This window comes from Leuciscus leuciscus, assembly GCF_965113295.1.
Source record: "Leuciscus leuciscus genome assembly, chromosome: 2".
NCBI lineage: Eukaryota > Metazoa > Chordata > Actinopteri > Cypriniformes > Leuciscidae > Leuciscus > Leuciscus leuciscus.
The window spans coordinates 23,763,670-23,778,032 of NC_138726.1; the positions used below are offsets into that span (position 1 = coordinate 23,763,670).

Genomic DNA, 14,363 nt, shown 5'->3' on the forward strand with positions numbered 1-14,363 from the left:
TAAACAGTATGGTTTCAAAATTTGGACACTCAACTAAGACTGCTCTTCGTTATTTAAGCTCTGAGACTGGCAAGAGCATCTTCCAAATCCTCAGTACTCCTTTTGCTGGATCTGTCTACTGCTTTTGACACAGTTAACCACCAGATCCTCCTGTCAACCCTCATGATGAAGGGCCTCTCAGGAACCGCACTCCATTGGTTCAAGTCTTATCTCTCATGTAAGATCCTTCAGGGTGTCATGGAGGGGTGAGGTGTCTAACACCGTGTCCTAACTACACACGATGCAACGCCGCAACATGCGATAAAAGGTATATTTTCCAAGTCAATCAGAGTTTTTGTCCTAAACAGCCGCGACGATTCTATTTTAGAAACGGTTTCAATTTTTCTGCGACGGAACAAAAAACACAAAGTGTGGCAATGATAATCTCAGGTACTGTTTATGTGCTTTATTTAATGTTAAAAGCGTGTAATGTGACTTTGAATATCATTTAGTGCTCCCAGCTTTGTGGCTGTAAAAGCAACAATGGATAATTCACCTCAGATCTTGAAATTGAACAAATGGAAACAAGAACATTCAAACTGTGAACAAACAAGTGTATTCTTTGACAAAGATTGTTTTAGTAACTCAGCCTATGTAATTTTAATAATGTTTAAATGGTCTAATATTTGTGAATTTGATTATGTAGCCTACTTATCCATTTTCTTGTGAGTGCCGTCAAGATTACTTTCTGGTGCTGTGCACTTACCACGAGACTCCACCCACACTGTTCTTATTGGCTGTGGGTTTTGATTGATTTTTGACGCATCTTGCAGTCGCATCGCATCTAGTGTGGACAAACAAATTATTTGTCGCTGGAATCTTATCGCATCGCTTCGTGTCTGGTTAGGACACGGTGTAAGTCACAACATCTAGCTACTGGGGTGCCTCAGGGCTCAGTGCATGGACCACTTCTCTTCTCCTTTTACATATCATCACTAGGAAATGTCATTCAGAATTTTTTTTTTACTATCACTGCTACACTGACGACACACAACTCTACCTCTCATTCCAACCAGATTATCTGACGGTAGCTGTCTCATCTTGGCCTGGCTAATTGACATTTCTTGCTGGATGAAGGACCACCAGCTTCAACTTAACCTTGCAAAGACAGGACTGCTTGCGGTCTCAGCCAATACAACACTTCTTCACAGCTTTTCCTTTCAGCTAGGTTTGTTAACCATAACTCTATTCAGGACAGCCAGGCACCTTAGAGTTGTGATTGATGATCAGTTAAACTTCACAGAACTCATTTCTAGAACTGTCCAGTCCTGCAGATTTGCCTTATACCACATTAGGAAGATCAGGCCCTTCCTATCTAACATGCTACACAAATCTTTCTTCAAGCTCTTGTTCTTTCTAGACTGGACATTTGTAATGCTCTCTTGACAGGCCTTACAGCATGCACTATCAAACCTCTACAAATGATCTAGAATTCTGCAGCTGATGTTTGTTTAAAGAACAACAACTGGTTGTTTAATGTGTTAGACTAACTGGGACCAGTCTTTCTTTCTTTCTTTCTTTCTTTCTTTCTTTCTTTCTTTCTTTCTTTCTTTCTTTCTTTCTTTCTTTCTTTCTTTCTTTCTTTCTTTCAACATATTGTATGTTCAGATATTCATACAGCAAAATGTTCTGGGGGCCATGACAGTTTTGTGAAAATTATCAAAAATGCTGGCGCTGAATGGCAACTTAAAAAGAAATGCAGTGAAAGAGTTAATAATGAGAGGGTTCTGGACCAGCTAAAATGTGAAGATCAAGATAATAATACTTCAATTAAATTCATGCTATTTAGAGTCTCTCAAACCTTTCTCCATGACAGATGTGTCACAAATTATTAAAAGACCCTCTGTCCTACAATTTCTTATCCAAGCCCTTACATGCCATAGTCCAGCTAAGAGCGTCGCACCTCCCTGCCAGCCGTGACAGCCTTTTCTATTGAGCGATTGTGATGAACCAAGACAGAGCTAATTAGCCAATGTCATCAAATGACATTCTAATCACATGCTTGGAGTAATTACCCCAGTTAAAGATTTCTTCGTGCATTACTGTTGTATGACGTGGATGGGGCTGTGAAATGAGCTCTTAAGATACATTTGGAAGTGTATATCGCAGTCTCTCACAGATATCTAAGCATCGTTTTAGGCCCTGGGGGCATTTTAATTTGAGGACACACTACTAAGATAATTTCACAGGAAGCTTCTCACCAATGTGTGTTTGGTTTATGAGCCAAATGAAAGGCAGTTAGCAATGGACTGTGTTCTTTGTGCATTGCTTTTAATGTTCAGAGCTGATTCTATTTGGCTTTAAGAGCCGTAACCAGAGAGAATGAGAAATATTAGAATGTTTTAAAGTAGGCCTATTCCTTAAGAAAGAATGTAAAGATACATTGTGCATGTAATTGAGGAGAAAAGCCACACTAAATTGACAATATTAAACTTTTATTTGTTTTTGTAGACTAAGAGAGCACTTTTGCTCAGGGCCGTCTATTGACTCACAGTTAGAGAGGTGAGCCACTTCACGTCAACACTAGTGCTGTGTTTTGCGAAAATTACATTTATTTTTTCCTGTACCTTTAGGCCTTTTGGCAAGGTACTTAAACATTACTGTTGCCTTAAGGTACTTACAGCTGAACTGCTGCTGTGACTGAGCTGACTGAGCTGTGTTATGACCCTCCTCTCATAATGGATATGTGTTTTTTTTTTTGTCTTTGTTTGAAATAGTGTTAAAAAAATCCATATACCTGAACATAAATAGCAAGTGAACATGCTCCTCTTCAAGCCCATCATCTAAACAAGTATACTCTGAGTTGCATACTACTTACTGTCAAATACATAAACCTTCCTTCTGACAAATGGAGTTTGGTGTGTTTTCCTTTCTTTGTTTTTGCCCTGAGGTTCTTCAGTCGATTCTACACTAATAACTCCAGCTCCCAGTAGGTACCTGCTATCGAGTAAGCTGATTATTTTTCTCACTTCACATAAAACTTGTTATTTGTTAGCAGTTGTTACAGTATTTTCTGCAAAGAAAATGTTTAGATCAGAACCATGCCAGGCATTTTATTCACATACTTGGAGTAATTACCCCAGTTAAAGATTACTTCATGCATTACTGTTGGATGACATGGATGAGGCTCTGAAATTAGCTCTTTAGGTACATTTTATATTTTTTTAGATCAGAACCACGACAGACATTTTATTTATATAGGGGATGAGAAAATTCTGGAAGACTAGGAGTGTCACTTCAAATTTAAATTATGAATTAATTAATTGATAAATAAAATTATAAATAAATGTGTCACTTTTTATATTTAAAATTTGTTTGTTTAATTCATTTTTAAATTAATTGAATGTAACAATAAAATAACTATACCATTCAAAAGTGTGGGGTCAGTAAGATTCTTTAAATGCCTCTTATGCTCAGTTGGCTCACCAAGGCTGCATTTATTTTATGAAAAAAGTGTTATATTGTGAAATAGTATAACATTTTAAAAACTGTTTTCTTGTTTAATACATTTTAAAATGTTATGTATTTCTGTGATTGCAAAGCGAGATTTTTGCAGCCATTACTTTAGTCTTTATCTATAATGTATCACATTATCCTTCAGTAATCATTCTAATATGATAAGTAACAGTTCATATTATTATCATTGTTGAAAGCATGATTATTTTTTTCAGGATGAGTAGAATAGAAGAGAACAGCATTTATTTGAAAGCTATACATTTGTAACATTATAAACGTCTTTACCCTTACCGTTGATCAATTTATTGTGTCCTGGCTGTATTAAAAGTATTCAATTATTGAAGAAAAAAACCTTGGCCAGTTGCTCTTGATTAATTTCCCTTCTTTATTTGTCTGCTGAAATGAAACAAGATAAATAGCTAAATATGTATCCAGATGCACTTTGAATCGCAAAACAAGCAGCGAGATCATCTAGGGTTAAACGTTGCCCTCTAAATCCCACTTTTACATCGCTACTCTGGGTGTGAGTTCTCCCTTGCGGCACCGCAGGCCAGCTCACGTACCTTTACCAGCTCGTATACGGCATCAAAATCTATTTAAAGACCTGGCCTCCTCCCAACATCAACACTGGAATGCTTCACAAGCTAAAGCAATACCTGCTCGCCACTTACCCTGTTGCCTTGACAGCACCTGACCACGTTCCCTCATAGAGGCATGATTAGTGAGGTGAAACACAATCTCTGTAAGACTATGTGACAACTCTGGCACTTTATCTAGGCCCGGGCTCAGTTGCCCTTAGCACCTAGGATGGGAAAGTATGGAAGTGTGGTAACGATGAGCTCTTAACAAGCTGTGTTGGAAATGGAGAAAGGCTCTTTAAAAATAGCGCTGGCTTCGTTACCCTCTATCTCACAGCCCTGCCATTGAGACTTAGCCATATGGAGAGGGCCCTGTGGGGGAGCCTTAACAAGGGGATATGACGATGACATTACCTGAGTTTGCATTCTCAAGGCCTCGGAAGGATTGGAGGAAAGCTATTGAGACGTGTTGGACATTAATTCCTTCTTTTTGAATGTATGTTGTGCTCCAACATGCATGCTAATGTGTGACAAATGAGCATATATGTGTGGGTGAGAGATCCCAGAAGAGAATGAGATGGTCCTTAAGTATGCATCTATACAATAGCACACCAAACCCATATATCAGTTTGCGCACTCTCTTGTGTATGGGGTGTGTGGAGGCATTATGCTAAAATATGACCGGGGGCTCATTAGGGGCTATGTTGTGAGGCCTGGTTGCCCTTGTTTGTGCGAGACTGCGTCTGTCTCCTCACACGCACCTCTGCTTCATTAGAGGCGACAGCGTCAGGCAGGGAGACTGCGGGCGGATTCACCCCCCACCTGAGATCATGTATAAATCAGTCCCCCAATGCAGCACATATACCCCCTCGCTCCCTCTTTTTTATTTTCTCCTGCGCCTTCGCTTTATGCTGAACCAGCGAAAGTCTTGCCAGAGCTGATGCTGTTTGTATTTGTTTGTCCTGTCATAGCCCCCAGTCTCTTTCCTTAAAGGTATGACAGAGTGTTAATCCTAAATATTATAGGAAGAAATACAGATGAACGATGAATCCCATTGTGCCTAAATGAGTCGAGAAGAACACATGTACAACAAGGATATTACACTATCAAAAAAGAAGAAAAGGGACTGTTAAAAGTCCAATTCTTTTGTCTAGACCAATTCGTATATATTTGATCACAGTGGATTACATAACTATTTTCTCTCTGCCTCACTGTAAAAAGTTACTGTTGGTTTAACGTAAAAAAGTAAGTTACCTGCAGTTGCCTTAATTTTTTGTTTTATAAAAAAAAAAAAGTTAATACAATGAAGGAGATTGGTTTAATTAACATACACTCAAAATTATGTTATCTGAACCACATTAATTAAGTTGATTTGATAAAAGATGAAAGTTGTGATAACAAATCATGAAAATATTTTTTTTTTTATAGTGCTGGAGGAACAACACAATTAAAGGCAAAGGGCAGAATTTCTGAGCTACTTGCAGCTCAAAATCGATGGACAAAAAATATTATTTTCATACCAGGTTCCCAAAGAGTTCTGCTCAGATCAGGTTATATTTATATATATTTTATGTTTGTTTTATTTGAATAACTTTAAATAATATGTATATTTTATTTCAGTTTTATTTCAATTTATAAAACAAAGAAAAATGTATTCCCATGATTTATTAATTTGTTCTCTCATTTTAGTAAATTGTAGCCGTGTTCAACTAATTCATTCCCTCGTTTTGATTTAACTAAAACAATGGAAAAAATTATTACAATGTGGCCACGATTTAGTAAATCAAGGGAACAAATTATATGCACAGGATTTAAGGGGAAAAAAGAAAACAAGTCAGCACACCAAGTCAAGTCAAGTCAAGTCAAGTTTATTTGTATAGCGCTTTTCACAATACAGATTGCATCAAAGCAGCTTCACAGTATTAAATTTAAATAATACAACAAAGTTTGTTTCAAGAGGAATTTATTGATTGATAAAATTAAATTAAATATCCCCAAAATATCCCCAACTGAGCAAGCCAAAGGCAACAGTGGCAAGGAACCGAAAAACTCCATCAAGTGACCTAATGGTGTCCTAAAACTCCATCAGGTGCCTTAATGGAGAAAAAAAAAAACCTTGGGAGAACCCAGGCTCAGTCGGGGGCCAGTTCTCCTCTGGCATTTATGAGCTAGAGGCCGGATTGTAGTTTGAACTGTAGGATTATATGAATGCCTGGCTGAAGAGATGCGACTTTAATCTAGTTTTAAACTGGGAGAGCGAGTCTGAGCAACGAACAGTATCAGGAAGACTATTCCAGAGTTTTGGAGCCAAATGTGAAAATGCTCTCCCTCCTTTGGTGGTTCTGGATATCCTAGGTATGACCAAAAGCCTTGAATTTAGTGATCTCAAAGAGCGCGATGGATTATAGGGCGATAGAAGATCCGTTAAATAGACTGGAGCTAAGCCGTTTAGGGCTTTATAAGTCAGTAGCAATACCTTGTAATTAATACGGAACTTTATAGGTAACCAATGCAGTGATGATAAAATCGGTGTTATATGATCATATTTTCTTGATCTCGTAAGAACTCTAGCGGCGGCATTTTGGACTAACTGTAGCTTGTTTATTGAGGATGCAGGACAACCAGCTAATAAAGCATTACAGTAATCCAGTCTCGAGGTCATGAATGCATGAACTAACTTTTCTGCATCAGAAACTGATAGCATATTACGTAGCTTAGCAATGTTTCTAAGGTGGAAAAAGGCTGTTTTTGTAACATAAGAAATATGATTTTCAAAAGACAGGTTGCAATCGAGTATAACACCCAGGTCTTTTACTGTAGAGGATAAAGTAACAGGACATCCTATGATGTTAAAGTTGTATTGTGCGAGGTTTTGTGGGCGGTTTTTTGAACCGATAAGTATTACCTCTGTCTTGTCTGGATTTAATAAAAGAAAATTACGCGTCATCCAATCTTTTATATCTTTAACACACTCTGTCAATTTGGAAAATGTAGCGTTTTCATCCGGCCGTGATGAAATATATATTTGAGTGTCATCAGCATAACAATGGAAACTAATTCCATGTTTCCTTATAATATTTCCAAGTGGCATCATATATATTGAAAATAACAGAGGGCCTAATACAGATCCCTGCGGCACTCCATAGTTTACTGGAGTTATGATCGATTTTTCTCCATTTAAATAGACAAAATGGTAGCGGTCAGATAGGTATGATTTGAACCAGCTTAGTGCTTGTCCTTGAACACCAGTATAATTTTGTAGTCGATCTAAGAGTATTGTGTGATCTATAGTATCGAACGCAGCACTAAGATCAAGTAAAACTAGTATTGAGATACAGCCTTGGTCAGAAGCTAAAAGTAAATCATTTGTGATTTTAACGAGCGCAGTTTCAGTGCTATGATGCGGTCTGAATCCAGACTGAAACTTTTCATAGATATCATTTTGTTGCAAGAAAGAGCCCAGTTGAGCGGACACCACTTTTTCTAATATTTTAGACATAAATGGAAGATTTGAAATGGGTCTATAATTTGCTAGATTATTATGATCTAATTGTGGTTTCTTAATGAGAGGTTTTATAACTGCCAGTTTAAATGTTCTTGGAACATGACCTAAAGATAAAGACGAGTTAATAATATTGAGGAGAGGCTCTTCCACTACAGATAACACTTCTTTCAGTAGTTTAGTTGGTATAGGATCTAATAAACATGTTGTTGTTTTAGATGAAGTGATAAGTTTATTTAACTCTTTTTGTTCTATAGTTGTAAAGCACTGTAATTGTTCTTTCGGGGTGATAATTGAAGCTGAATTGTAAGGCGCGATTGAAGATTGAACGTTTATAATTGTGGTTCTGATGCTTTCTATTTTCTCAGTGAAGAAGTTCATGAAATCATTACTACTGAACTGTAACGGGATATTTTGTTCGGGTGACGTCTGTTTATTTGTTAGTCTAGCCACGGTGTTAAATAGAAACCTTGGATTGTTTTGGTTGTTTTCTATTAGTTTGCGGAGGTGCTCAGCCCTGGCAGCTTTTAGGGCCTTTTTATAACGTGACATACTGTCTTTCCACGCGATTCTAAAGACCTCTAAATTAGTTTGTTTCCATTTACGCTCTAAAATAAGGGTTTCTCTCTTTAAAACATGCGTAGTATTGTTATACCATGGTGCTTTATATTTCTCTCTGACCTTTTTTAATTTAATAGGTGCAACCACATCCAATGTTCTAGAGAGAATGGTGCTCATAGTGCTAGTTAGTTCTTCTAGTTCATCTGTTTGTTTGGGTTCAGGCAGCAGCTGAGACAGATTAGATAAGCAATTTGAGAAATTATCTATGGTGGATGGGAGGATTGTTCTGCCTGGTTGATAACGCGACGCCGCATGACATATTACAGCAGTACGTAATATGCAAGTTACCATGTAGTGATCAGTGACTTCATCACTTTGTGGAATGATATCTATATCGGTTGGATCGGTTCCGTGTGATATAATTAAATCGAGTGTATGATTAAGACGATGAGTTGGTCCGGTGACGTTTTGCTTGACCCCAAATGAATTTAATAAATCTGTAAACGCAGCTCCTAACGCATCATTTGGATTATCTACGTGTATGTTAAAATCTCCAACAATTAATGCTTTATCGACATTGACTAATAGGTCTGAGAGAAAATCTGCAAACTCTTTTAGGAAATCAGCGTAAGGCCCTGGCGGTCTATATACGGTAGCCAAGGCTAGAGATAATAGGGATGTTTTTCTAACATCTAAGAGCGTAACATTTAGTACAAGTACTTCAAATGAAATAAACTTATAACCCGTTTTCTGAGTAACATTTAGAATATCTTTATAAATGGTTGCAACACCTCCGCCACGGCCAATCAGACGGGGCTCATGCTTATAACAGTATCCAGGAGGAGTAGACTCATTAATACCGAAATAATCATTTGGTTTAAGCCAGGTTTCAGTAAGGCAAAGTACATCAAAGCTATTATCTGTGACTATTTCATTTACAATAACTGCCTTAGGTGTGAGTGATCTAATGTTTAGAAGACCTAGCTTTAGAAATAGTTTTTGTTTACTAATAGCAACATTTTCTGTTTTAATAACAATTAGATTTTTCCTAGATCCTGCATTAGATTTATTATTTGATCTCACTAAACGAGGAATAGACACGGTTTCTATGCAATGTTCTACACTAGTATTTATATCAGTTGAATTGGTGCAGCAAAGACTATGATTTGGACTTTTGGTTACTAGTCAAAGGGTATTTAACATTTTGGAGATGTTATCTGACAGAAGATCCGCTCCGAATCTGCTTGGGTGTAAGCCATCAGCACGGAAAAGCCTAGGACGCTCCCAAAACAGATTCCAATTATTTACAAAGAGCAGTTTCTGCTCATTGCACCATGACATTAACCATTCATTTAGCGCAAATAATCTGCTGAACTTTTCATGCCCTAGTCGGTACGTGGGAAGCGGTCCTGACACAATGATCGTTGTTTCAGGCGATGTGCTGCGTACCGTATCGATTAGATTCCTGAAGTCTTTCTTCAGAATCTCCGTCTGGCGCAGCCTGATGTCGTTCACTCCCGCGTGCAGGACCACAGTTCCGACGCGCTCGTCACCGTTCAGGATCTCGGGAACGCGAGCAGCGATTTCAGAAACACGAGCACCAGGGAAGCAGTGACTTTGCACCTTACTTGTACCTAACGTAGCGTGTACGTGCCGAACGATGGAATCGCCGATGATCACAGCATCGCGTTCTGTTTCGCGTAGAGGGGAGAAGCGGTTTTGTGTCGATAACTCGAAAACCGGGAGGGTCGGAGAAAGTCTTGGTCTAAACCTGACTCGCGTCTTCCGCTGCGGAACCACCCAGGCTTCGTGGTGGCGTGTTGGAGCCGGAGTGAACGAGACCATGGCTGATTGCGACCGATGCTGAGGAACGCACGGAGTAGACGCGGTCGGAGTCAGCGGGTTAGTAACGTTAAACACTGATTTGTGTGCGTCGGCGCGTGATGTTTCAAGAGCCAAACACCGGTCTCTCAGCTCGGCCTGTCTCAATAAAAGGTTGTGGATCTGTTTCTCAACAGCTTCCAGCTCAGACTGCAGTGCGTGAAGCTCAAATGTGTCCTCACCTGCACCAAGCGGTAGACTACTTACATCTGATATATTCGCCATTTTAACAGATGGACAGTGAGTTAGCAACGAAGCTACCAGTGATGCTATCAATATTAATACTAATTTATATTATAAGTTTGTTTGTAAATGAGTGTGGAGAAGACGCGTTCAGCCGTGATCCACGGACGTAACCTTTAAGAGTATGCAGCGTTGGATCACTAATAGGCTTGAGACGCGTCTGCTCAACAGTCCGCGTTGTAACTATGAGGTTTTTTAGTGGTAGGGGTGTAGAGTAGACGCACGATAGGCGAAAAAAAAGTGTTTGTTTATAAGTGAGTGTGGAGAAGACGCGTTCAGCCGTGATCCACGGACGTAACCTTTAAGAGTATGCAGCGTTGGATCACTAATAGGCTTGAGACGCGTCTGCTCAACAGTCCGCGTTGTAACAATGAGGTTTGAGCAGTAGTGCTTCTCAGTGAGGAAGAGTAGAAAATGTTCGTTGTAAGCGGGTTTAAAGAGAAAAATCAAGAATTATAAATCAAATCGATAGAGCTCCAAAAACAACAACGCATTCAGACGCAACGCATGATAATGACAGGACAAGACATTATTCACCGTGTTTGTTGAGTGTTTCTTATTCACCTGAGCTTTTATGAACTCAAAGGCGCGAGAGAAAATAAATAAATAAAAATAGCTGAGCGCAAGGGTGGCGCGTTAACAGGCTAGCGAATTACTAGCGTGTTATGCGTCAGGGTTGGGTAAGCTGTATTTAGTAGTAATATAAACAACTAGAAATTGTAGTAAATGATGGTTCAAAACAAGGAAATACGAGGCTAAGACGGAGCTTACAGCTCCGAAGCAAACACACTCACAGCAGGCAGCGAGAAAAATCAAGAATTATAAATCAAATCGATAGAGCTCCAAAAACAACGCATTCAGACGCGACGCATGATAATAACAGGACAAGACATTACTCACCGTGTTTGTTGAGTGATTCTTACTCACCTGAGCTTTTATGAACTCAAAGGCGCGAGCGCGCGAGAGACATATAAATAAATAAAAATAGCTGAGCGCACGGGTGGCGCGTTAGCAGGCTAGCGAATTACTACCGTGTTGTGCTAGTAGCAACGGAAGCCAGCGATGTTGGGCAAGCCGTATTTAGTAGTAGTATAAACAACTAGAAATTGTAGTAAATTCTGGTTCAAAACAAGGAAATACGAGGCCAAGGCAAAAAAAATAAAAATATATATATATATATATATATATATATTACTAGTGGACACACAGGTAATGTTTCAAGCACGCAGGCTCTTCATCAGAGAGTTTTTCTTATAGTATTTTTATTATTTTCTTTGTCGAGCACTCAATTTGAGCATTTTTTGCCGGTGATGTGTGTGCTTTGGTCCTGTTTTTGCTTAAAATTAGGGAACTAATTAATGAAACGTGCTGATGTATTATTAAGTCATGGGAACTAATTGTTTATTCATGGCCAAGATATGCATATTTTTCCCATGTCATGTGCGGTGCTCTGTACATGTGTCCACTTTTTTGGGTTGGTCTATTTATCTGACTTTCATGGATGGATGAATGGAAAAGTCAAAATTGTCTATTGTCATATGTAAGACTCAAGTACGAAGCACTTCTCCACAGACTATAGACAATACACAATACAATAGACAGCACATATGTACAAATTATGTATAGGCTACAGAGATAACAATAATAACCAAAAATTAAAGGATATATTAAATGTATAATACATAACAAAAGATTCCAACACAGTCAGCAATGTAATTATTCCCTACTCGCTCTGTGAATTCACTATTATTCTTGTAAATCTTTAGACACATTTCGAGTGTTCTGAATTCTGAGTGAGCACTGTTGTGTTTTCATTATAGAAATAAATATTGATGCATGCTTCACTGAACTGTTTTGTTAATTAAATACATGCTTGCTTAAATCTAGTGACAGCTGGAATCTTATAGCAAACAAGAGAATCATCGTTTTTGTCCCAAAAAATAAAATAAAATAAATTGTGATACCAAATTGTTTGACAGCAAAGTAACATACAATTAGTTTATGGTTGAATTAATATGATTCTAAAGTGATCTTCCTCTGGCAAGTTAAAAGAGCTCATGGGGAGCGCTCAGAGGGGGCAGATGTGCTACACACATAGAGAACAAACGCGATAATGGGCAAACTAGACCCTCAAGGCACATTCCCAGCTATCTCATTTTGCTTGTCATTCTGCCTCACAAGTCAAATCATCTGTAGCTTAGCCTGTTAAAACAGATATCAGTTCTTGTAAATGTAACTCTGAATGACCAGCTGTGTTTTAGCTAATGTTAATAGTTGTCTTTCACCTATATGTATTTTATTTAAAGATAAAGAGACAATCTTCCTTGTACAAATATATATATATATATATATATATATATATATATATATATATATATATATATAATATATACACATATTTGTTTAACTAGTGGACCCCTGGGGGTCTGTGATGGTACTGCAGAAGGTCACCAAAAAAAGACATAAGACATATGTGATGCGATCTGGGAAAACCCGTCGGATGTCGCGCTGGGCCGTTTTCAGTAAATTCCAAAATAGTTTGAATGTCAGTTTTTTGTCAAATTTTTTTTTTCATTAAATTATTATTCTATAACATCTTTTCTCTTATCTCTGAAAATATCTTGGCAAAATTCCCTTGTTTAGTGCAGAAAAACAGCGATAGTGTCAATCTGAAAATACTCTCTTTCTCTAATGCATTCTATGCGCTCATTTTCTCTAACGCCCGGCAGAGGTGAAAAAAAAGAAAAAACAATCGCCGTATATCCCATACACCTGTCCGTCTCTTAACACTACAAAGATAGTTTACCTATAAAATAAAACACATAACATGTACAGTGAATGTGTATTAGTGCGCATTTCGCGCCAATCCTGTTTAAAAAAAAAGAGTGCCAAGCGTCCTGACGGTGACAGTGAATTAAACCTGTTTTTCTCAAAATTCCGTTCCAGAAAATCATAGCGATCGGCCGACTTCAGATAAACATAACTTTTGCTACCAACAAGCTATGATAAAAATAAAAACAGATTTGGAAAGGGCTTGATACCAGCTTCCATATGATATCAAAATCTGTAATAGGTAAAATTTCACCATGTGGTGGGTTTTCCCAGATCGCATCACATATAGAATAGAAAAGCTATAATATTTGAATGAATCTTAACTAATGATCTTAACTAAATATATTAACTAACAATACTATTCAATGACTATTCAATTAATACACTTTATAAATAATTTAATAATTTAATAATCATTAAACTTAGCTGATTGATTGATTGATTGATTGATTGATTGATTGATTGATTGATTGATTGATTGATTGATTGGTCAAATCAGAGTCAAAATTGTTTATTGTCATATACAAGTACCTTGTACAAAGTACTTATCCACAAACTAGAGACAATACGCAATACAATAGATAGTATTGCTATGTACAAAAATATACATATATGCAGAGATGATAATAATAAACAATAACCTGTATGGGTGTCCCTGGCTCTATAAAGTTGAAAATTCCTGCATTGACTCCTGCTTATACAGATCAACTGAATACCTGTTAGGTCTTGCTCTATACTTTGCTTTCCTTTCATCTTCTCCGCTCAGTGCTTTGATAAATTGGTCTGGTGGCCTTGTGTCAACTAGCAAGAGGCACAGCCTCGAAGGACCTTGCTAGCAGTCTGTGTCCTGTTTCATTGGACCTATTCACCACCCGTCCCTGTATCCATCAAAAACAGCTGAGCACTGACACACATACACACGCGCAGTCTCTGTCTGACACCTGTGCTCCTTCGTGAAACATGTATCACACTAACTTCAATGGCCTGCTGCAGATTTAAAGCAAAATAATCGGCTTTCTTTCGGGCCATTGTGCAAAAACATTAAAAAGCAATTTGCCGGCAGGGCTATCGAGCGAACATGCCATTGTTGCGACCTGACATCAGTCCTCCTGTGGATTGTTAGAGGTGTTCAGAGGTTAGGTAGGGAGTGGAGGATGGGAGAGTGACTCACAGGGCACAGTCAGAAGCAGCCCTCTGTAAAAGGACATCGCATTCAATAGATAACTCATGGAGAGATGAGTCATGTTAATCAGTAGCAGCCATTATTGCGC

The 14,363-nt window shown here is 38.2% G+C and overlaps 1 protein-coding gene across 1 annotated transcript in view; it reads right to left on the reverse strand.

Annotated features, from left to right (window-relative positions):
• Positions 1 to 5,922: 5,922 nt before the first annotated feature.
• The window catches only part of LOC309485850 (uncharacterized protein), a 417,529-nt gene continuing 409,088 nt past the window's right edge, over positions 5,923 to 14,363 (reverse strand). Inside the window, exon 2 of the mRNA XM_082152909.1 lies at positions 5,923 to 11,378. Within this exon, the coding sequence (XP_082009035.1) occupies positions 9,322 to 10,242 (921 nt within the window). The 5' untranslated portion in view covers positions 10,243 to 11,378 and the 3' untranslated portion in view covers positions 5,923 to 9,321. The remainder of the gene's footprint in view (positions 11,379 to 14,363) is intronic.